The sequence below is a fragment of the Prunus avium genome, chromosome 4 (genome assembly GCF_965620075.1).
Source record: "Prunus avium chromosome 4, drPruAviu1.hap1.1, whole genome shotgun sequence".
NCBI lineage: Eukaryota > Viridiplantae > Streptophyta > Magnoliopsida > Rosales > Rosaceae > Prunus > Prunus avium.
This window is the reverse complement of record NC_142287.1, coordinates 12,210,866-12,234,147: the sequence shown is the minus strand read 5'-3', so window position 1 is coordinate 12,234,147 and position 23,282 is coordinate 12,210,866. Positions and strand designations below refer to the sequence as shown.

General features: G+C 43.1%; 3 protein-coding genes and 1 pseudogene across 3 annotated transcripts; 2 read left to right on the top strand and 2 right to left on the bottom strand.

The window, feature by feature from the left end:
* Nucleotides 1-933, bottom strand: LOC110769995 (uncharacterized). Its single transcript, XM_088252256.1, has 3 exons — nucleotides 686-933; nucleotides 307-619; nucleotides 1-252 (listed from the first exon to the last, which is right to left on the bottom strand). The coding sequence occupies exons 1-3, from the start codon at nucleotides 931-933 to the stop codon at nucleotides 1-3; spliced, it is 813 nt and encodes a 270-aa protein (XP_088108382.1).
* A 997-nt stretch (nucleotides 934-1,930) lies between these two features.
* On the top strand, nucleotides 1,931-4,781 carry LOC148294809 (zinc finger BED domain-containing protein RICESLEEPER 2-like; annotated as a pseudogene).
* A 12,760-nt stretch (nucleotides 4,782-17,541) lies between these two features.
* Nucleotides 17,542-18,150, top strand: LOC148294808 (uncharacterized). Its single transcript, XM_088252255.1, has 2 exons — nucleotides 17,542-17,631; nucleotides 17,692-18,150. The coding sequence occupies exons 1-2, from the start codon at nucleotides 17,542-17,544 to the stop codon at nucleotides 18,148-18,150; spliced, it is 549 nt and encodes a 182-aa protein (XP_088108381.1).
* Nucleotides 18,151-18,946: 796 nt separating this feature from the next.
* Nucleotides 18,947-19,291, bottom strand: LOC148294807 (uncharacterized). Its single transcript, XM_088252254.1, has one exon. It carries the CDS (start codon nucleotides 19,289-19,291, stop codon nucleotides 18,947-18,949), a length of 345 nt encoding a protein of 114 aa, XP_088108380.1.
* Nucleotides 19,292-23,282: the final 3,991 nt, after the last annotated feature.

The following is a 23,282-nucleotide window of genomic DNA, read 5'->3' as shown; positions in this document are numbered from 1 at the left end:
TCATTCATCGTCATTGCCTTTCACCGCCCATAAATGCTTCATCAAGTCAACTTGACGTCGTTCATGAATATAAGACGATTGCATCTCCGTATATCGATCAATCATACGAGTCATGAAACGGCACTCCCTAACCAACGGTTCATGCTCCAATGGTTCTCCACTTGGCCCCATGGGCCTTTCATAAATTCTTGTCAATGCCGTGTTCATGGGATCCAATTCATACACCTCTACAGCATCATAATCACACCCATCCTCCACAATCATGTAATGAAGGATGATGCAAGTCATCATTATGCTCCTCAGCACCTCCTCATCAAACATGCACCCAGCACCCCTAATAATAAGCCACCGGGCTTGGAAGATACCAAAACACATCTCCACATCTTTTCTGTAACCTTCTTGATAGGCAACAAATAATTTTTGCTTCTTGGATCGGGGATGCGAAATAGATTTCACAAATGTGGTCCACCTCGGGTAGATGTCGTCTGCTAGATAATACCCATTCTGGTAGACGGTATTGTTGATTTCATAGGTGATATTAGGGGCTTCACCTCTCAAAACATCGTTACACATCGGGGATTGACCCAGCACGTTCAAGTTGTTTTGAGATCCAGCAACTCTGAAGAAGGCATGCCAAACCCATGTATCGAATCCAGTAACGGCTTCAAGGATGATACTTTTTTACCCTTTCCTATTTCCATAATCTACTTGCCAGGCAGTTGGGCAATTCTTCCATTGCCAGTGCATGCAGTCGATGCTACCAATCATTCCTAGAAATCCTCGAGCTTCGGCTTTTTGTAGAAGCCGTTGGAGGTCCCTAGGCGTAGGTCTACGCAAGTAGTCCCTGGTGTACAGAGTTTCGATTGCATCACAAAATCTTACCAAGCTCTCCAAAGTAGTGGACTTCCCCATCCGGGCAATCTCATACGCCATCATTCATATAACAGTTGTAAGTTTTTGCTCGGGAAGAAGTCCCAAAACTAGGGGTGGGCATCAAAACTGGAATACTGAAACCATCCCGAAACCGAGCCAAACCGTGCCAATCTTGTGCCGTCTCGTTTGGTGTTGATGTGTAAACGGGATGATACCGTGTCATCCCGTTACTGTTTGGCACGACATTGGTTCCACATTTGTGATCCCGGTTGGTGTCATACCGTATCAAACAGTAAATTAGTTTTATTAATTCCTAATTTAATTTCAGTTCTAACCCTATCTAAGTTCACAGAGATTTTGTCCACTGCCTCTTTGTTTCTCTGCATTTTTTCCTCCTTTCCTTTCCTCTGTCTGATTCTTCTCTTCTCTTCTCTTCTCCTTTCTCAATCAAATTGAATCCGTTCCCAACTCCTCCAACATCAATCGATCTCATCTTCTTTTCCTCTCATCCTCCTCTCTCTCTCTCTCTCTCTCTCTCTCTCTCTCTCTCTCTCTCTCTCTCTCTCTGTTCTTCTCCAAAACCAAACCAGTGGAAAAGGAAAGCCCCAACCCAAAGTCTCTCCGAATTTCTTCTGTGTAGAAAAATCAAGGGTTTCTGTGGGATCTTCTTCTTCAAGCCCATTACCCTCTGCTACCAATTTCAGTCCGATCTCAGATTCTCAGGTATTCATAATATATGGAAACTTGTTTTGGTTTGCAATTATTTGTTTTCAAATTTGAGAAATTGTTTTGATTTTTGGAAGACATGAATTGGTTCTGTAAGCATGCGTGGGAAGACATGAATCTATTAATTCCATATGGTATAAATTCTCTTATTATTTAGGATGGATTGGTTTTGATTTTGGGAAGACATGAATTATTGACATGCATATGGGCTAGGCTACTGTCAGTTTATGTATGTATATATATATATATATGGATATGAATGGTTGTGAAATCTTGAATTGGCCTAGGCTACTGTCAGTTTCACTCGTAGGTATTTAGTATCAATAAGACAATGGTAGCACATGAGGGTTCAATTAATCATTTAAATTATGAATGTAATCATGATCAGCCACTTGAATTAATTTGTATCATATCATAATCAAACCCAAAGTAACATCTTGTTTAAGGACAAAATGTCATGTACGTAATTATAATTTTTTGTGACTGTTATTTGATGCAGCTTTGCAGGTATATTATTCTTGCATTTGCAGCTCTCCAACGTAGCCCAAAACCCCAATTGGGAATTTGGAATGGTAAGAGGCCTCGAAACTTGTTTTTACTATTATTACTGCTTTTGCTAAGCTTGTAACTATGAATCTATTAATAATATTCATCTAATACTTTTGTTCTCTGCATGCAGTCTGGATATATTGCTTCTTCAACAGGAACCTCACCATCATTTGAGATGGCACCACCACCAACACAATCTGCACCATATCCAACCCAATTTGCAGAAGGAGCAGAACTGCCAGTGCCACCTCAAACTCAAACTGAAGATGATGATGATGACTCAGTAAGTGAAATCAACTCAGAAACTAAATCTAGAGGTGTGAAACGTAGTTGGGTTTGGGATCATTTTATTACATATGAGGACAAGAAACATGAAAAAAAGAAAGATGCAACAGGGAAGATTATAGAAGTTGAAGTGGTTCATAAGAGAGCAAAATGTGTCTATTGTCCTAAAGGTCCTTTAGGAGATTATGCTGTGGATAGTGGGAAAAATGGGACAAGTGGAATGCTTAACCACATTAGAAAGTATTGCAGATATTACCCTGCAAATGTTGATAAAACCTAGAAGATAATTAGTGGTGATAAGAGTCAAGGTAACAAGCTTGTAGCTAAGGGGTTTGTGCAGACTGATGTTTTGGAAGATTGTGATGAGATGATTATTATAGATGAGCTTCCATTCAGTTTTGTAGAGAAGAAGGGCTTTAGGAAATTTTGCAGTGTTGCTTGCCCTTTGTTCAATGTTCCTAGCAGGAGAACAATTGTAAGACAATTTCTGAAAATGTATGATGAGCAAAGGTTGAAGTTGAAGAAGGGAAACTAGGGTTTGCCTCACTACTGATACTTGGACTAGTGTCCAAAACTGTAATTATATGGTGTTAACTGCCCATTTCATTGATTCTGAGTGGAAAATGCACAAGAGGGTTTTGAACTTTTGTGTGATTTCAAATCACCAAGGTTCAACAATAGGGAAGCTCATTGAAAATTGTTTACTTGAGTGGGGGATAGAAAAGGTTTTGGCTATAACTGTGGATAATGCATCTGCTAATAAAGTTGCTATAAATTGGGCTAGGTCAAAGTTGAATAGAAGGGCGAAAGCAGAACCTGTTTTGCAAGGGAAGTACCTACAAGTGAGATGTCTTGCTCATATCACAAACTTAATTGTAGTTAGTGGTTTGAAGAGGCTTTCTAAGTCTATTTTGGCCATTAGAAATGCAGTTAGGTATGTTAGGTCTTCTCCTCAAAGGTTGGAGTTTTTTAAAACATGTGTGGAAGCAGAGGGACTGTCCCTTAAAGGTATGGTTTGCATGGATGTCCCCACAAGGTGGAATTCGACATTTATAATGTTGGATAAAATATAAAAAGGCTTTTGTAAGAATGGGGGAGGATGAGGACAACCCTTTCTTGGCTTACTTCAAGGAACCGGAACATGAAGTTGATGAGGATGGTGTGGTTGTAAGCAATACTAAGCATATTAGGGTTGGACCACCAAGTGAAGATGATTGGGAGAATGCTACTGTTTTTGTGAAGTTCTTGAGGGTTTTTTTATGAGGTCACACTGAAGGTGAGTGCATCTTTGCACCCCCACTGTCAATAAAGCTTTTCATTCTATTTTAGCAATAGAAAAAGAGATAGATAAATTGTTTGTGTTACCTGAGATGGCCACTGGTTTAGAAGCAGAAAAAGTGTTGATTGATATGGCAAGCAAAATGAGAGAAAAATATAACAAGTACTTTGTCAAATTTGAAGATATGAATGTGTTGTTGGTTGTTGCTATTGTTTTGGACCCTAGATTCAAGCTTAGGCATGTGACACATCTGTTTAAGAAGGAGAAGTTTGATGATGCAGAAGTGGAAAAAAAAACCCATAGAGATAAAGGAGGTGTTGATGTCTATGTATGAAGAATATGCACCTAGATTGGATGGTGGAATTCACATGAGAGGTGGAAATGTGAATTTTGCTCCACAGACAGTGAATGCAAGTTCAGAAGATGTTGATGATATAATGGATGATTGGATAAAGGTGGTGGAAGAGAGTGAAGAGGCTGTGGTTGCACATGAAGTGGATACCTACTTGCATGATCCTTTGGAATTAACAACCGAAGAGGTCTTTTTTGACATCTTGTTGTGGTGGAAGCTCAATGGTCCTAAGTACCATGTGTTGGCAGCTATTGCAAAGGATATTCTTGCCATTCAAGTATCAACAGTGGCATCTGAGAGTTGTTTTAGCACTGGGGGAAGAGTAATTGATGCATTTAGGAGTTCATTAACTCCTAGATCAGTGGAGGCATTGATATGTATGCAAAATTGGTTGAAGGGAGATGACATTTGCACAAATTTAGAAGATGAACCTACTCCTGAAGAATATGAGTTTTATGAGAGTGTTGAATTAGGTATGTTTACTATGTGTATTAATTACTACTTTATAATGTTGCATTTATTTTTAATTTGATTAGGCTTTTTAATTTGATCTTAAATGTTTAGGCTTTTTAATTGTTTATTATTTTATAATGTTGCATTTGGTTATAAGAACATGTGTGGATTTATTTTTTTGCAGAATATGCAAGTACTGAAGCTGCTGCCACCAGTACAAACACATTTGGTGTAGATCCAAAGGGAAAGGGACATGCCATTTAATATTTCCATTTCTTGCTTTGAAGTTTTTGTACTTAATTTGGCTTGATTTGTTTTGTAAAAGTCTATGTGAGAGATTTCTATTTCTTGCTTTGTAATTTGACATGTCTTGAACTTGAACTCTTGATTGATTGTTTGTTTTGTTTGTTATTAGATTTGATTTTCAAATTTTATTGAACTTGAAAATTTGCAGATTTGAATTTGATTGAACTCTTGTAAAAGCCTATATGAGATTTGATTTTCAGATTTGATTGAACTTGAAAATTTGTAGATTTTTTATGGTATCAACATTGATACCGAATCGTACCGATCCCGTTTGAGTCCGGTATAATTTGAACGTGTTTTCAAAAACTCCCATTTCGTGTCATCCCATACCGATTCCTCTATTCGGGATTGACACCGGGATGACCTCCATCCCGTGTCATCTCATACCGTGCCCACCCCTACCCAAAACCCCATAAGCATCACACATTTGAACAAAGTATTCATCATAATTGCAAATATCATGCATGACTTTATTGAACAAATGGGGTTGCAATCTATATCGCCTTCGAAAATCAACATCAGAGTACGGAGAAGTTGGGATAAAACAATCTTCCAAAAGATTCTTACCCCGAGAATGCCTATGTCTGTCCACATTCGGGCCACGACCTTATTGTGAACCATGACAGCGGCCTTGGTTTTCTTCATCAAGCCAAGCCACTGCTATGACAACTTGTTGATCTAGTTCTTTCTGCACCCTTTTGCCTTCATCTCATCTACGCCTTCTTTCTTTAGTTTCTCGCTCTTGCCTCTCCAAGACTCTGCTCATGTCTGACATTGAGAATGGAGTATGAATTCTAAAATCTGAGAAATGAAAATATAGAGAAGATCTTGTGTGAGAGGTATGAGCTGAGCCTCTAATTTTGTAGAAAAATTTAGGCAGATAGAGATGACACGTGGTGCGATTTAAGAGGGTGAAAATCTTATCTGAATTTTGAAATTTGAAATTTATCTGAATTTTGAATTTTGAAACCAAAAATCTTATCCAAAATTTTTATCCGATTATGAGATATGAATTTTATAATAAATATTGACACGTACGAACCCAAAAATCTTATTCAAAAATATTATCCAAATTAAATGTTTGGGTAAACATATTTGTGAAAAAAATGAATAGTATTTGCCCTTTGCCATGGCAACGAGTGGAAACATACATTGCTTTTTGCAAGGGCAGCCACTATTCATGTGAATAGTAGCTGCCCTAGCCCCCCCTCCTTGCCATGGCAAAGGGCAAATGGGTGGAGTTGCTCTTAGGGGATCTTGTTGTGATCGCCGGCTCATTGTACAAATCGATAAAAAATACACCACCAACCACTAAGGTTAAACCAAACAATCTAACTTGCATTATAACCAAAGACCGTACTTATGTTCACTATGAGTTTATTTATGAAGTACATTCTAAAGTTAAACTAGAGATACAATTTCTAACTTAAAATTAACATAATATATATATATATATTAATTTGTTGAGGCCCAAAAAATCTCAAGGATGGTTCGTGCATATTTTTAGACCCAATTCATTACCGTGCTATAAAAGGGACACAGAGGCCCATCAAATACGGCTATGAAGTGCCTAAACAAGCTTTGATATTCGCGCCATGCCAAGCGAGACTAGAATTTGGCACTTGGGGAGGTCATGATATGGGTTCACCAATTTTACATGCAAACCTGTAAAGTTTAACAATGTCACATGCTCGAGCTCAACTAGCCCACTTCTTCGTCAAGCATTATCTAACACAACCCCAAGCCACTGCATTACAACATAGCCCAAGCATAAGCACGAAAATATGCCATGCCAAGTGACTCCCTTTAGTGCCAAACCACCCGGCAAGCTTAAGTGGGCCTAACCCACATACATGCATGAGGCTTATTGAGCAAGTTGTGGTGTGGACGGGTATGAGGGTTCATAGGGCCCATTGAGGGTTCAAAAGGTAGAGGTTTTGGGCTGCTTAGGAGCACCAAAACCCAAGCCCACTTTCTTGAGCCCAACACATGGGTAAGTAAGTGAGAAATTCTAGTACCTTTTCCCTTGATATCAGACTAGCCTTGCCATATTCAAACTGAACCCTTAAAATCCAATTTATATAAATATCTAGGCTAATGAAAGAGATAAGCCTCAACCTTTCTGTTTGACCATCACCTTTACCCATCTTCAACTATATGAGCTCATGCGGGAAAAGAGAAAGGAAAGCCAAACTGGAGCGTTGCCTAGAAAGGAAGCCTCTACAAGGTCTAGCTGCAGGAAGGCTCTGGGCCACCAAAATGTTTTGTCTCAATAGCCATGGATTTAGCTAATTTTAGGGAGATTTCACTAAACAAGGCCATATTGGAGACAGTGAAAGGAAAGAAAGGACAAGACTTGGCCAAATGAGAAGAAACCATCTAGGCTTTCTAGGGTAAAGAGGGGTTCCAGGGCCTATAAAAGGAGGCCATTGGCTACCCAGCAAGGGGGACTCAACTCAACCAGAGTGGTGGAGCGAGCTTATCCTCTAATTTCTAGAAACATCAAGCCCAAGCACCTTCCCTTCCATCTCCTTCTTCTCAATCCTAAAGAACCAACTCAGGTAGAGCGAGCAAGCTTCTCCTCCAATTGCCAGAACCATCAAGCCTAAGCACCATCCTTTCCATCATGTTTCTCTCTCTCTCTCTCTCTCTCTCTCTCTCTCTCTCTCTCTCTCTCTCTCTCTCAGAAAGCCTTATTCTAGATCTGAAACACTCATCCTCTTAAGCCAAGCTGAAATCTTGGTCATCACCTCTTGGTGAGAAACCCAAAGCATGAGCAACGCCATTCTCATCACCCAAAATCTCAACCCTTAATGCTTTCATTCTGCCATTTTTCTCTTAGAACACCATGCCAAGCCCTAAACATCACCCAAGCATTTCTACAAATCACCATCCTAAGATTCAAGCACTAGAATTAACTTTCTATGTTTCAAGAAACCCGTTCAAGCTGGTGGAAGCAATTCTAGAGCTACTCGAAGATATAGTCTATCTACGATTCCAAGCTTTGCCCTTTCCAACTCTTTCTCTCTCTCTCTCTTGCTAAACTTATGGGCTCTTAGCTCTCACGCCACAAGCCTCTCATGCCAAGCCTAGTTGTATCTTGATTCATCAAAGCAAGCTCTCATGTCAAGCCTGTACAACATCAATGCACCATTTCCAACTCTTTTTAGAGCTGCTGGATGCCCATCCAAACAAGCAGCTGCTGCCGGAACACCTGTTCTACTATGTTTCAAGCAAAGCCCTTTTAGTGCCTGCTCAACTCTATTGTCGAACAATATCAACTGTTGTATCCTTCTCATCAAAACTTGCAATGTACTGAGGAGCCATTGAAGAAGACCAAAGCACTCCCTAAGGCTTCAACTCTTTTGGGGTGTTTTGAGGCCTGTTGTCGCAAACTCAGACAGGGGTGAAAGAGAGCTCAGTCTACAAGCCCATTGTAGCTCTCAACAAAAAAACCCCTACATAAATGGCGACTTCACTGGGACCAAGCAGTGATTTGATGGTTCTCTTATATTGATAAGTTCTACGATGCAATACTTTTGTTGGTACAGTAAACCATAAAGAAAACTAAAAGATAAGAAGCTCTTTGGTTCAATGTTGTGTTGGCTATTTATTATTGAGTCAATAATGGTTTCTAACATCTTTTATGTTGTTTTGCCTTCTTATGGAATATTTGCAATCAATTTGGTTTTGATCTACTGCTGGAAGATCTCGTCAGAGGAGATGAGGCCAATCAAGCTTTGACTAGAGTCAGATGCCATAATAGATCTCAACATCACATAACCATTGCTTGTTTAAATTACATGGAGGCTTCTCTTCAAAAGTTGTCTTTTACTTGGTGCAAGCAAGAAAACTCTTATATTTTTGTTGGCGATTAATATTTTTCCTAGTTTTATTTATACATGCAACTCCAACATTTGGAGCACAGACAAAACCATTTCATAATAGGCTATGGTGAAGCTTATACGCATATTTTGAATAACAAGTTGCCGCAGGAAACAAGCAAAGCATGTTGAGCTAAGCTAAAGCTCTCATCGATGCAAGCTACAAATTAATCTCGTCTTTATGATCATTAGTGCAAGCAAATAAATGGTTGTACATTTACCATATCCTTCTTAGGACTGCTTGAGTACTTCAACAAAACCAAGAATGAAAAAAAAATAAAAAATTGGATCCTTCATTATCTCTAAGGCTGAATTTTTCATGTTCTTTTCATCCTACACGACCTAATTCTAGTGGCTATCCCTCCATATCCATGCACAATTCTTGAAAACAACATATTATCAAAACAACATCTATTGTGACATGTTGTCTACAAGTGCACATCATCACTTTCCTTTTTAGAGCCCAAGCTCATACCTTCTACCCATGCTAACTTTCAAGTGTTGTTGGATTATCTATCCATATCATGCAGCCAGTACACTTGGGGGGCTCCTGCCAAGTGCAAGCCACAATGGGGCTTCATGCCTACCCATCAAATCCAAGCCAAGAAAATGAATTTTCTCTTTTATTTACCTTGGCCCAAGCAAACCCTCAAATAATGATCTGCATACCTAGCCATTTTCAAAAAAGTCAATTTTCCGAGTCATTGTACTAGTTCCCAAAGCCAAACACTAAACCTTATCAAAGTCAATGAAAAATCCACACTCTACATTTTCAATTACAACCCCAAGCCACGTTTATGCTAGCAAGACCAAATTATCCCAAAGCTATCATGCATCCCTAGCCAAAATATATCAACCTCTTGGAGCTTATCCAAGGAATAAGGAACACACTGTCAATTCTATCGTGGTTATCATTCAAACTCGTGCAACTACATGCTATAAGTAATCAAGGAAACTACATGTGACTATGCAAAACTATTCAAAGGAAGCGCAATCTCATCAAACTAGTAGCTGCTAAAAAAGGGAAAACTGAGGAAGAAGAAAGTACTACACGCAGTTCGCGCAAACTTGACATGATCAACATCTCCCTTGCTCATTGTAGTCGTGCCACACATGCTAAAATACTTATTAAAAAAAGAGAAGAAGAGAGCACATCTTATGCAGTCGTGCCACTACAAGAATAAAGTAATCCAACAGTAGCCAAGAGGCAACTAGACTGTTGCACTTAAAAGAGGGGTCACTTCAAGCAGATTAAATAAATAAATGGCTTAATTTTCAATATGCCCCATGTGCTTTACCGAAAATCTCACTTTACCCACTGTAATTCAAATTGGGTCACTACCTTAGGCTCACCTTCCATGTCCCACATTACCCTAATCCGTCAATTTCATAATGAGAGGCGTTAAGTTTGCTTAGGTGGCAGCCACATGGTGTCATAGCTTGGGTATATTTGTCATTTGATATTCGTTTACGCCATGAAAATCAGAATGAGGGTTTAGGTTTCCACCAAATTACCCCCAAATTGATCCCTATATTATAATAGGCAGTGCCCTTGTAATAACCCAAACCTTAATTAATTTTTTATTATTAAATTATTAGGGAAAAAAACAATTTTGCCCCTAGAATAAATTATTAGGGAAAATGTTGACTTTTGACCGGGAAGAATTTTGGAAATATCGATTGTATAGTTGCGTAGCTCGCGTCGAAATGAGTTCGTAGACACGTAGTGGGCTCGAATTGGAATTATAACGAAGAAAATACGATTAAAATACACTGAGGGGAAAAATGGTAATTTCAAAAAATAGATTTTTAAAAACTGACTTTCTTCTCTCTCTCTCTCTCTCTCTCTCTCTCTCTCTCTCTCTCTCTCTCTCTCTCTCTCTCCCCGCATCTCTCTCCTCTCTCCCCCGAATATTTTCCCCAGCCCGACACCACACTCCCCTGTAAAACCTCCATCACTGACCAACATCCACCTCCAGACCGCCCAAGATTGGACTGGCCAGCTCCCACCGTCGCAGCCCGACCGTTCCCCCGCCGCTTGCCGTTGCGAATCGTTGAAGAAAACTGGATTTCTGGCCGGTTTGCTGTCAAACTTGCATCGTCGATTTCTCTCTCCTCATGCCACCTATTGGGGATTTACTTGATTATTGAAAGTATAGTGTAGTGACTAATGGCATACCTAGAAATTATTCTCAATAATTGGAGATTATGCATTGTCAGAATGGATGAAATCTCTAGGGGTATTAGTTCTATTCATTATTTATTTAGTTATTCAGTTATTTATTGCTATAAAGGTTCCTATTATAATATTGGAATGATTTATTAACCAGAGATTGACCTGATTAACAAACTAATTAAATATTTAAGGGCATGTCTATATTTAATACTTATAGTCCGCAGTTGAAAATGATGAATTATGGACACTAGTTCTCAAGAGTATGTAGTGTAAATAACTGGTAGTTGAGAACTGATTTCTGGAAAGTTGTGAAAGGAATTTAAGTATGATTTGTGAAATAAAAAGGAGTTTCAAGACAAGTTTTTAGTATATGTGTCTGCCGCACAAATCTCACGGCCTGGAGTTCCGGGCCGAGGGGATGTGCGTTGACACGGGGTTTCCTGCTTTTGGGTGCGGTGCGGTTGTGCGCGGGCGTGCCAGCACGGTCTACCGTGCGTTGATGTGTTGATGAGTGTTGGATGGATAAGTGGTGCGCCTGGTGGTGGGTTTTGGGCGGTGCTTCGGCGCGCTGCTCAGGGAGCGACGGTCGTGTGATATATGGGGTGAGTGAACGAACAACAAGGATGGTGCTCCGGCGCCTTAAAAATCAAGGGTCGTATGATATATTGATGAATGGATTTTCCTTACAATCTACCACTACTCCTAGGAAAGCAAGTAAAGATATTGAAAGTGCATTACATGAAAAAATAAGTTGCTCCGTGGGAGGCTTTGTTTTGGTGTTGAACCCTTTGAATGTAGCTCGAGTCTTGTATTTATAGGAAGAGTCCTTGGATGAGTAATCGAGGCTGAATTTACGCGTAGTGGAGTCTGATTAGCACAAGTGGGCAGTCCAATCGACATTTGGGATCGTGAAGTATGGTGGTGAGACCCCAGAAATCCCGGTGAATCTCGGCCGCCGCTCTTGATCGTGGGTTCTGAGCCTCTGGCCGTGGAGACGCATTTATGGCCTGGATAGCTGGTGAACCAATATCTCAGGCTGTCAGAATTCTTGTGAGAATGTCCACGTCTAATCACTCTGATCCTCATCACCAAATCCTGACTTCAGTCACTTCCCACCTTCCCTCATGCATTAAATGCTTCTTTGTGGCCAATGGGTTTGCTGCATTAAACAGGCACTACTTCATTAAATGAAGCCTGGGACCCTGCTGTCACGTGATGATTTGCCTTTAATGCCTTGGCCACAATTTTGTTTGGCCTCGGCCTCGGCCCACGCTTGAGGCCGAGATGATCATGCCTTAGCATTTCTTCTTTTATTTTTAGGAAGGCGAAATACCCTGGCGAAACGCTGCGTTTCAGCTTCTGCGAACAAGAGCCTGGGCCGAGAGAAAGGGCTCCTTCGGCCAGCTCATGGCCGTGATTTATCAGGCACAAATAATATGGTTTTCAAACCCACTATAGGAGTATCCCCCAGTAGCCTTGAAACAATTTGGGTTACTTTTGATAATGCCCCATGAGTTTCGGAGACGCTTGAACCGTGTGGTGCGAGGAATGCGACTTGGGTTGACTTGGTGTCTCTGGGGCCTACAAGGAATGCGGCTCGGTTAACTTTGTGTTTCCGAGGCCTGCGAGGATGGAATTGACGGAATATTTGGAAATGACAAAATAATACTGGAATTGACGGATTAGGATTGGGGGTACGCCTAGGTGGAGAGAACTTAAGTTTTCAGATGTTTTAATTTACAATTAAGGATTTTATGATGGTATTTTATGGTAAAGGTTTTAATATATATTATCTTGACACGATAAGACTAGGAATGAATGGTTACAAGTTTTAAGGGTTTAATAAAGTTTATTACAATTTTCTTAAGCGATGGGGTTATTTTACAAGTAAAAGATATATATATATATATATATATATATATATATATATATATATATATATATATTTCAGTTAAGTTGTTAATCCATATACAATTATGTTTTCTTTTTATTTTATGGTTATCTTTACTTTTATTCATATTTCTATTATTATTATTATATATACATATATATAATAATAATCTAAGCCAGTAATATATTAAGTGATTTATGAATTAGAAGGAGTACAGTGAGTGGACTTTTAGTTTTCTAAATGATTTTATGAAATTGAATTTCATTATTTGATCTTGAATAAGTTTTATTGAATATGGCTTCCAAGAATGATTTGTGGATTTTAAATAATTCTATTTATAAGCTGCTGAGTTGGGAAATGCTAAATGAAATTAGAAAGTAAGGATTGTGATAGTTACCAGATAACATGGCAGCAGGGTTTAAAGATAATTTAGAATTCGATTTATAATTTTAATCTTTTCAGAAATATAAATACCTATTAGTTGGTTGCCTTCAAATATAAAGATGTCTACGGACATCCTGGTTACCTTCGGTTAGGTCAGCATGCTTGACTTTTGCCCCACAAGTCTTAGGGATATCCAGACTGTGGGAGTGAGGAATGCGGATCAGGTTGACCAAATGTCTCTTAAATCCTGCGAGGTTGCGGCTCTGGTCGATCTTTGGCTATCGAGACCTGCCAGGACGTGTCACCAATGGTGACACAAGGAATTGATGGTAAAATGTGGTTCAGTTAAGTTATTTTGGAACCTAGGAACATATTCGTGTTGTATCTTTGAATCAGTTGTTGCTGGCAGAACAATCTATTTGGTTATGAGAGGCCAAAGGACGTTTGATTGTAGTTGGTTTGTCTGGATGAAAATTGAACGCATGCTAGCAGTTGGGATATATATTTATATGCTTATTGGCAGGTAAAATTTTTGTGAAATGAGAAATTTACAGAGGAGACTCTGCCGGTTTTCCGGTAGAAGTCAAACTTATTATAAAAGTAGATTTTTAATAAGAAGGGCAATTTGGTCATTGTGCCCATCACCCGCCAAGTGTCAAACACACACAAGGTTCGGCTCGGATTCCAAAGTGGAATTTCGGTCGGGTCCTATCAGCCCTAGAATCATTTTGGAAAAAAATTGAAGTCACATAACCCTAAAATTTTTGTGTTCGTAGTTCAAATTAAAGTCAACATCAAGTGAAGTTGTTGGGTGAATTGAAGAAAGAGATGGACTTCGGACCAGCAAGGCATAGTGCTTGTTGTCACTATGGAAAAATGGCAGTGATGGTGACTTCATGGACTGATGCAAACCCAGGTCAAAGATTCCAAGTGTGCCCAAAGTCAATAAAGGAAAGAAACATAAAACGCCACAGTTGTAGGTGATTTGCTAGACAAGAAGAATTGATATTTGGTATATGTGGGTTAATGCAGGAAGAGGACACAGAGGATGTCAGTTTTGGGAGTGGTATGATCTTGAAATGTGCCCACGTTCAAACGTGGTAATACATGGGTTGCTGAGGAAGATTCATAAATTGGAAGAGGAAAATGGCAAAATTCAAAGAAGGAGCAGAATATTGACTGGATCAGTATTGGTTTCCTTCTTCTTGTTGTTGTGTCTAATAAAATGGAATTGAAAGGATGCATTGGTTTCCTTTTTGCTAATGTAATATGTTTGCGCTAAAACTAAACAGATAGAAACAGAAGCAACTTATAGGTGATGTGGATGGTTTAAGGATCGATTGGGCCTTCGGTATGAACATGTTCTTCCTTAGGATGCTGGATCTGAGATAAGGAGAGAAACAACGAAAGAGGTCTAGAGCACCGGTGTGGTACCAGCCGAAGACCCTCCAATGCTAAAGTAAGTTTCTTTAAGAGCTTTGCTATTGATAATGCATGGGCATAGGAGTCAAGTCGAAAGTCTTACCCTTTGTCTAGGGCAAGGGGTATCCTATTTTATAGAAAATGCCTGATGTGCTCTTAGTACTTAGTTTCGATGTGGGACTTGTGGGAATGCCTTCTGAGGTCAACACAAGTCCGCAAATGTCTAAGCGGGGCATTCGAGGTTGTCCCGCAGAATCATCAAGGCATGTCGAACGCTTGCTTGAGGGTCGTTTGGTAGTGGGTACAGATAGTCTGTAAGATGGGGCGCCTGGGAGAACTTGTCGATTGAAGGGCTTGACGATTGAATCGGCGGTGGACACCGATTCGCACTCGAATGATCTACTTGTGCGAGCCGTAGGGTTGACTTTAGCTTTCTCCTTTGTCCAAGTGTCATGATGTGAGTGGAGGGTCAGATATGGTACAAACAGGAGTCCCCTAAGTTTTCGATTGAGAAGGGACTTCTTGGTTGGGGACTTGCATGTGTCTTCGGCATTTTCACCCAGATGCGAGGGTTTTGTTCCCGCTTTCATGGCTTGTCGATGGTAGTCATAAAGTCCCCCAAGTCCCCGAGCAAGGGGAGCTTGGAAGAGGGGAAGAAACAACAGTATATGTTGAACGCGTGAGAGGGTGAGTGAGTTCGAAATATGTGCAAGTGTCGTTCGGCACAAAAGATGAGTGAAGACTCGACCCCCGGCGCCTGCCGTTCGGCACAAGAGGTGGGTGAAGACTCAGCCCTGCGCGCTTGCAGTTTGGCACAAGGGGTGAGTGAAGACTCAGCTCTGTGCGCCTACCGTTCATATATGGTGTTTGCGTTTCAAAACAATCTGAGAGTTGAAACTTCCCTTCAGGTTTCGACATTTCGACTTTTAGGCTCCCCTATGCATGTTTGACACATGTCGAGAGGGGTTTGAGGGGTCGCGACGTTTCGTTTCCTGATGCTAGGTTCATCCTATAAATAGGAGGAAGGGATGGTAAGAGGAGTACTTAGAGTTTTGGAGAGCAAGGAGAGCTTGAGAGAGGCGATTTCTGGCGAGTGTATTGCGATAGTACATGAGATTTCTGGTGAGCATATCACGATGGCGGCGATTTCCGGCGAGTTTCAACAGTTGTATTAACAAGGTATGTTGCTCTGTTTTGTTTCTATTTGAATCAAACCGATGGCATGTCTTCAATTGTTGCATGAACATGTATGAATGTAGATGAGCATGAGCCTTTTAGCATCTAGGATCGTAGTTTGATTTTGGCATGGCATTTAGTTTCCTTTGGCCTATGTTTGTAGATGTCAGATACGGAGTCAGAGTATAGTGATACAGGAGGGGCTTTTGAGGGAGAGTTGTCTTCAGAAAGCTCCATGGCAGAGCGTGAGAGTGTCGATTCCGAGAGCACCGATGTTGAAATACTAGAAGATACAGAGGTGCTGGCCGAAGGTAGGGGCACTTCTCGTCCAAGGTCTCAAGGCAATGAGCCTTCGACATCCGGCCGCGGAGCCGAGGCGGCTGAGGTGTCGATTGCTGTGCCAAGAAAGGGGGTGTTGACTGTTGTGACTGGTAGGCAACAGGTGCCGATGGCGAAGCCGAAGGGTCCCGTTTTTGGCGTGGACTTTCTGGAGCCAAATGCATTGACCGAAGGGGAGCTGGCCAAATTCGGGCTGAGTATCACATCCTGGATTCGGTAGTGATGCGAATCCCTAGGCCACTAGAGTCCCTGAGTGATCCGGATGGAGAGGTGGTCTTCTTGATCAATGTTTTCAAACACGGACTCCGATTGCCGTTGAGGCGTTCGGTGCAGAAGATCCTGGCACAAATTGGTTATGCGCCTGGTCAGTTTAATCCAAACTTCTGGATTACGCTCCTTGGTACCATAACGGCTTTCGATATAGCTAGGGAGGGGGAGCCGAGCTATGAGCAGTTCGCTCACTTGTATAGTGTGACGAGGGCGAAGAGCTCGGACCAAGGGGGATGGTGCAGTCGAATTGCCTGCAAGGCGGTCACCAAGGGCACTTCGTGGTCGATGTGCCGAGTTCACAAAAGACCTGGCGTCAGCGCCGAGTGCTGGTGTCCGGTGCTTGGGAGTCGGCACCAGAGGTGATTGTTTAGAGGCGCATCCTTACGACCTTTCAGACAATCGGTAGGTTATAGGTTTACTGTTCGGCAATATGGATTGTTGTTGTTTTTTTTTTTTTTTTTGTGCCAAAGCTAACCTGTGTTCCATTTTTTCCTTGTGTCTCAGTGTCCTTGAAGCGACGACTGTGTCGAAGAGGGACGTTGAGGTGATAGAGCGATTGCGAGGAAAGATTGCCAAAGACGATCGTTACTTCAAGACCTTGCTGGACTTTGGCAATCTGTTCAAGGCAAGCTTGATCACCAGTGCTGCGAACGAAAAAAGAGAAAAAGAGAGAGAGGAGAAGGAGAAAAGTAAGTGATGTCGTTCGACAACTCCTTTTTTTTTTTAATTGCATCTTCCCGTTTGCCGTTCCTTCATTTACTTGTTTATTTGTGCAGTGGCAGGAGGTAGGGCCATGTCTGAGGCGACGAGGAGGCGGATGAAGTCTCGGGAGCCTCATCAGAAGAGAAAAAGAGACCCCTCCTCAAGATCGAGGATGAGGCCTCCCCGTCAGGCTGAAGGAGCTTCGGGGGATGAGGTGATTGTGGCTGAACGCCGCAGGGAGAAGAGGGCGGCCGAGGCCGAGGTCCTTCGCAAGGTCCATCTCCAGGTGATGGTGAAGAGGCAGATCGAGGGTGCCCTTGACGTGACGCCGCTGCCAAATAAGCCAAGGGGACCGAACGAGGATGCGGCCATTTTGTTCCCAGGGATGAGGAAGAGGGAGATGTCAGGCCGGTGAACATCGCATGTCCTCGGAAGGTCGTGTCGTTCGTGAACTGCGTCATCGACAACGCGCAAATGGAGCTCTCGGAGCTGGACCAGCTGCCCGTTAAGTCGCTACGCGAACAGGCCGGTCAAGCCTTCGAACTCCAAGCTACACTAAATGTTGTTTTGTGATAATGTTTATAGTGTCTGTGTGATTGGCACTTACAGATTGCTATTTTGCAGGCAGACATGGAGATGTGGCTCTGTGTGAAGTGGGCCCTAACTATTTCCGAGTGGTATCAGAAGAGGTTCGAGGATAGCCGAGCCAAAATCGCAGAAGCTGGCAAGGCTATCCAAGATGCCGATTGTCATATCGAGGAGAACATGGCGAAGATTGCAGAGCTATCGTCAAAGCTGGCCGCAGCTGAGAGGGCGGTGGTGGAGGCCCAGGAGGCTAAGGCAGCGGTAGAGGTGGCAATGGACGCAGTCGAACAGTCGCGTGCCAAGGAGGTGCAGGAGGCTAAGGAGAAAGCTGTGGTTGACTACCGGACCTTGGAGGAGTTCACTGTACTACTAGACAAGGAAGTCATGGATCAGTGTGACGACCTTGTGTACCGATTCAAGAGATACAACGCTGATAAGAAGTTGAATATGAACTTTACTTCCTTTGAGATCCCCCCCGTTGCCCAAAGGTGTGACTGAGGAGATGGTGGAGGCGTACAAAGGTAAGGACGCCGACGAAGAAGCTGACCCAGCCACGACTACCAACGATGCCCCTACTCCTAATCCGCCAGTAGTCTAGGTTTTTAGTTATATATTTTGTAATATTTTGGAACAATGCCGATTGGCAATTTTGTTTAAGACATATAGCCGTTTGGTGGCTTTTTATCCAAGGTAGTGGGAATCAGATTGTTATTTCACCTTCTAATTCGTGTATGCATGCCTTAGATAGTAAAGGCGCTACCAAATGCATAGAATAGGAATATAAACAACAACGCTGAAAGCACCATTACAATGGAAGCAACTTCCGTAGGTTACAAAGGGTGCTGGCTGAAGGTCCAATCACTTGTAGTAATACTTTAGGTGTTCCACGTTCCAAGGGTGATCAAGGGTCTGTCCGTCGGGACCGCGCAATCAGCAAGTACCAGGTCGGCAGACGTTGACGACTTCATAAGGACCTTCCCATGAGGGGCCTAGGGTCCCCTCAGTAGAATTTTTGGTGGCTAGAGAAACTTTGCGCAAGACCCTATCCCCCACTTTGAACGATTGGCATTTGACGCGCGAATCGTAATATCAGGAGGTTCGCTGCTTCTATGCGGCATTTCGAAGCTGAGCTTGTGATTGGTGTTCCTCGATGAGATCTAAGTTCATGGCAAGCAGGGCCTCATTTTGCTCGGGGTCGTAGGATGCCGTTCGGCACGTGGGGCGCATTGATTTCTACAAGGACAACGGCTTCGGTGCCGAAGGCGAAGGAGAACGGGGTCTCGCCAGTTGACCTTCAGTAGGAGGTGTTGATGGCCCATAGTGCTTCTGGTAGTTTGTCTGGCCATGCGCCCTTGGCTGCCCCGAGCTTCTTTTTTAGCGTCTTTTTGATGATCTTATTAATGGCCTCTACTTGCCCATTGGATTTTGGATGCACCAAAGATGCGAAGAATAAGTTGATGTTGAATCGGTGGCATAGGTGCCGGAACCGAGAAGAGTCGAACTGTGTGCCTTTGTCGGTGATGATCGCATTTGGGAGGCCGAATTGGCAAATGATATTCTTCCATACGAAATGCTCAATTTTAGCAGCAGCGATTGTTGCAAAGGCTTCGGCTTCGGCCCACTTTCTGAAGTAATCCATTGCGACAACTGCGAACTTGAGCTATCCCTTGCCCTGTGGCATGGGGCCGATGAGATCCAGTCCCCATTGGGCGAAAGGCCAAGGGCTAGTTATAGGGGGGAGCAGTTCGGCATGCAACTTTGGGATTAAGCCAAAACGCTGGCAATGGTCACACCTCTGTACTAGTCTCAGAGCATAAGTATAGAGAGTTGGCCAATAATATCCTTGCCGAACGATTTTGAAGGCCAAGGAACAGGCGCCAGAATGGTCCTCACAAGCTCCTTCGTGAATTTCTTGCAGGACGTAGTCACCTTGTTGTGGCGTGAAGCATCAGAGCAAAGGTAAGGAATGACCACATTGATAAAGGGTTTGATTCATAAGAAGATACCTTGCTGATCGGCGGCGGATGGTTTTGGCCTCGGTTTTGTCAGTTGGTAGCGTGCCGTTGGTTAGGTAGGCGTGGATTGGATCCATCTAGCTTGGGTTCTACCAAATGGCATGTATCTCAACTTCAGTAGTGCTACGCCGAGCGAGAATTTCGATCGGTATGTGACGTCCTACTCGGTCGTCGATTGCGGAAGCAAGTCGTGACAGAGCATCAGCGTGGCTGTTCTCGGATCTAGGGATTTGCTGAATGTGGTATGCGCTGAAATGGCTGAGCAATCGGCGGGCATGTGCCAAGTAGGCAGCCATTGACGCATCCTTAGCTTCAAATTCGGTGATTATCTGGTTAACGATGAGTTGAGAGTCGCTGTAGATCTTGAGTTGTCTGGCTCCCATGTCTTTAGAAAGCCGAAGGCCTGCCAAGAGAGCTTCATATTCGGCTTCATTATTGGAGGCTTGAAAACGGAACCGAATGGCGTATTTGATTGCCGTTTGGTCGAGTGCCTTTAGGACAAGGCCTGCTCCGCTACCTTGTTGGGTACATATAGTGTCCAAAAAGGGATCGTTGGATCGAATGTCCCTTCGGCCGGATGAACATCCGAGGCTGCCGAGGGTGGTTTAGAGACAAAATTCAGATGTTTGCCTTCTAATGGAAGTGTCAGCTTGGAGATAAAATCGGCTACGGCTTGCCCCTTTTCGGCAGGTCGGGAATGGTAGTGGATGTCGAATTCGCCGAGCTCGATGGCCCACTTGATTAGTCTTCCCGATGTCTCCGGCCTCTGTAGAACTTGACGTAGAGGCTGATTGGTGAGTACTGCAACGGTGTGAGCCTGAAAATAAGGCCGAAGCTTACGTGCCAAGAGAACGAGAGCGTAGGCAAGCTTTTCTAGCTACAGATACCAAATTTCTGCGTCCTGTAGGGCATGACTGGTAAAGAAGTTGGGAAGTTCAGAATCGTTCGATTTCCGGATGAGTATGGAGCTAAGCGCCATTGCTGAAACCGAAAGGTAGAGAATGAGTTGTTCTCTTGGGAGAGGTTTAGACAGCAGGGGTGCTTTGCTCATGTAGGCCTTCAGGTCTTGAAAGGCCCGATCACATTCTGCAGTCCAGACGATCTGCCGCTTACTCCTTTTGAGAGCTTTAAAGAAGGGGGCACAACGGTCGGTGGCTTTTGATATGAATTGGGCCAAAGCGGTGACGCGCCTAGTGAGACTCTGGAGATACTTCTGTGTCTTCGGTACCTGCATATCGAGTAACGCCTTGATTTTTTCAGGGTTGGCCTCAATGCCTCGTTAACTGATCATGATGCCGAGAAATTTGCGGGGAGGAGACGCCGAAGGCGCATTTGTTTGGGTTGAGGTGCATGTTGTATTCCTTTCGGCATCGTCCACGTAGACTTCCATGGAAGATGACAATCAGCGGTCTTGCTTTTGACCAACATGTCGTCCATGTAGACTTCCATGAAAGTGCTAATGAGTTCGGAAAAAATCTTGTTGACCAACCGTTGGTATGTTGCACCTACGTTTTTTAAGCCGAACAGCATGACATTGTAGCAGTAGAGTCCCTTGTCAATGATGAAGGCCGTATGTTCATGATCGGTAGGGCTCATAAATATTTGGTTGTAGCTTGAGTAGGCATCCATGAAGCTTAGAAGTTCATGACCTGCCGTGGCGTCCATTAGCTGATCGATCCTTGGCAAGGGGAAACTGTCCTTTGGGCAAGCTTTGTTCAGATCGGTATAATCTTGGCACATTCGCCAGGCGTCTTGGCACATTCGCCAGGCGCCATTTGATTTCTTCATTAAGACCGAATTTGCCAACCAGATCGGGTACGCTACTTCCCGGATGAAGCCGATTGTCTGTAATTTGTCTACTTCAAGCCTTATTGCCTCATATCGTTCGACATCGTAAGCCCGCCTTTTCTGTCGAATGGGCTTGAAAGTGGGACAGACTGACGACATTGGGGGAGATGTCGGGCATATCCTTGTAAGACCAAGCGAAGACTTCTACATTGGCGAGCAGGAAGGCAATGAATTCGGCTCGTAGTTGCGAACTGAGGGTCATGCCAATCCTGACATGCCGGTCGGATTGCATTTCGGAGAGGGCTACCGATTCCAAGTCCTCAACGGGCTGTGCCTGCGGGGTGATAGCCTCATCTCTAGGATCGTTTTGATGGTCCGTCCCCTTGCCGTTCTGCGTGGTCGTTGAGGTGGAAACTGAGTATGACTCGCGGGGCATAGCCCTTGCCGACTCTTTGGTTGCCGAAATGTAACACGTTCGTGCACTCAATTGATCCCCTCGCACTTGGCCGATGCCAGCATGTGTGGGGAACTTGAGGAGTGTTGAGGCCCAAAAAATCCACAATTGGGCCCAAATAAATTCCTAGCCCAGTACAACACCTTATTGAGGAAAAACCCGACTTGGAACACACAAAAGTCCACCATGCACGAGTCACACTCCACGTGCCATGCCAAATAAATAATCCGTCATGCTAGGAATCAAGATTAAGATTATAAAGTGCATTAGCTCTGCAAATCCATGCTAACTATCCCATCAAGCATAATGATTAAAAGCATGCCAAGCGATATGCCATGCCAAGCAGGAAATCATTATTACACACCCAACCACGCTACAAGCCTAAGTGGGCCCAAGCCACTCGAATGCCCGAGGCTTGCTTGAGTGGGTTGTGGTATGGATGGTAACAAGTTGTCATGGGGCCCATCGATGGGTCGAGAAATGAAAGTCTCAGGTCGCTTGGGGGCCTCGAGACTCAAGCCCATTTTTTAGGCCCAAACATGGGTAAGCACAAGAGAGAAAATAGCCCATTGCTTCAACTAGAGTAGCCCAACCAAAATAGCCCATTGCTCCAATTAGAATAAGCCAACCCAAAAACCCAACAATTGATAAGGTTATCTCATCCATTGGATAGATCATGTGGTTGTCTTAAAAAACCCATGTAATTAGAATAAAAAGCAGCACAAGCCTTGGCACTCAGCTGGAAGATAAAATCACGAAGGAGTTTGGGGAATCCACATGTGAGGGGCTACTGGGAGGCTAAGGAACAAGTTCCAAGTGAAAGCATTCAAGAGACCAAGGGGTATTGGCACGCAGGGAAGGATGCCATCCCTTGAACTAGCAGGCACACTCATTTTCTTTCCTTCATCAGATTTGGCCATGGGAAGAGGAAGAAAGAAGAGAAAGAAGATGGGTGAAAATAGAAGTTCCTCTCTGAAGCAGCCGCGGGAAGAAGTATTGAGCTCCCCAAAATCTCTGATTTTGTGGGATTGGGCAGAGCTGATTTTTGCCACCATAAGGTAAGTCAAGAGAGAGGAGAAGAAAGGAAGATGAAAGCTTGGCTAGATTGGAAAGAAACCATTAGGGTTTCTTGGAGAAGAACCATTCCCAACAGCTATAAATAGGACCTTTCTACCCAACACAAAGACTACACACCCTTCAGAGAGCAAGCTTCCTCTCTCACCTGCAAACTCAGTAATTTTCGTGCTTTGCTTACCCATTTCCCTTATCCCCCCTGTTCTGGTAGATTGCTGCAGCTTTGACAGAGTCACTGTCAAGCTGTCGGAAACTACTAAGTTCACCCATAATTCTTCATCATCCTTCTCCCTCTCCAT

Bases quoted from the DNA above. Each gene is read 5' to 3' on its own strand.
- LOC148294807 (XM_088252254.1), bottom strand. From the start codon at position 19,291: ATGGATTACTTCAGAAAGTGGGCCGAAGCCGAAGCCTTTGCAACAATC.
- LOC148294808 (XM_088252255.1), top strand. From the start codon at position 17,542: ATGGAGCTCTCGGAGCTGGACCAGCTGCCCGTTAAGTCGCTACGCGAA. The intron at 17,632-17,691 runs GTTTTGTGATAA...GCTATTTTGCAG, and splicing joins TCCAAGCTACACTAAATGTT to GCAGACATGGAGATGTGGCT.
- LOC110769995 (XM_088252256.1), bottom strand. From the start codon at position 933: ATGGCGTATGAGATTGCCCGGATGGGGAAGTCCACTACTTTGGAGAGC. The intron at 620-685 runs GTAAAAAAGTAT...TGCCTTCTTCAG, and splicing joins GATTATGGAAATAGGAAAGG to AGTTGCTGGATCTCAAAACA. The intron at 253-306 runs GTGCTGAGGAGC...ATGATTGTGGAG, and splicing joins GGTGCATGTTTGATGAGGAG to GATGGGTGTGATTATGATGC.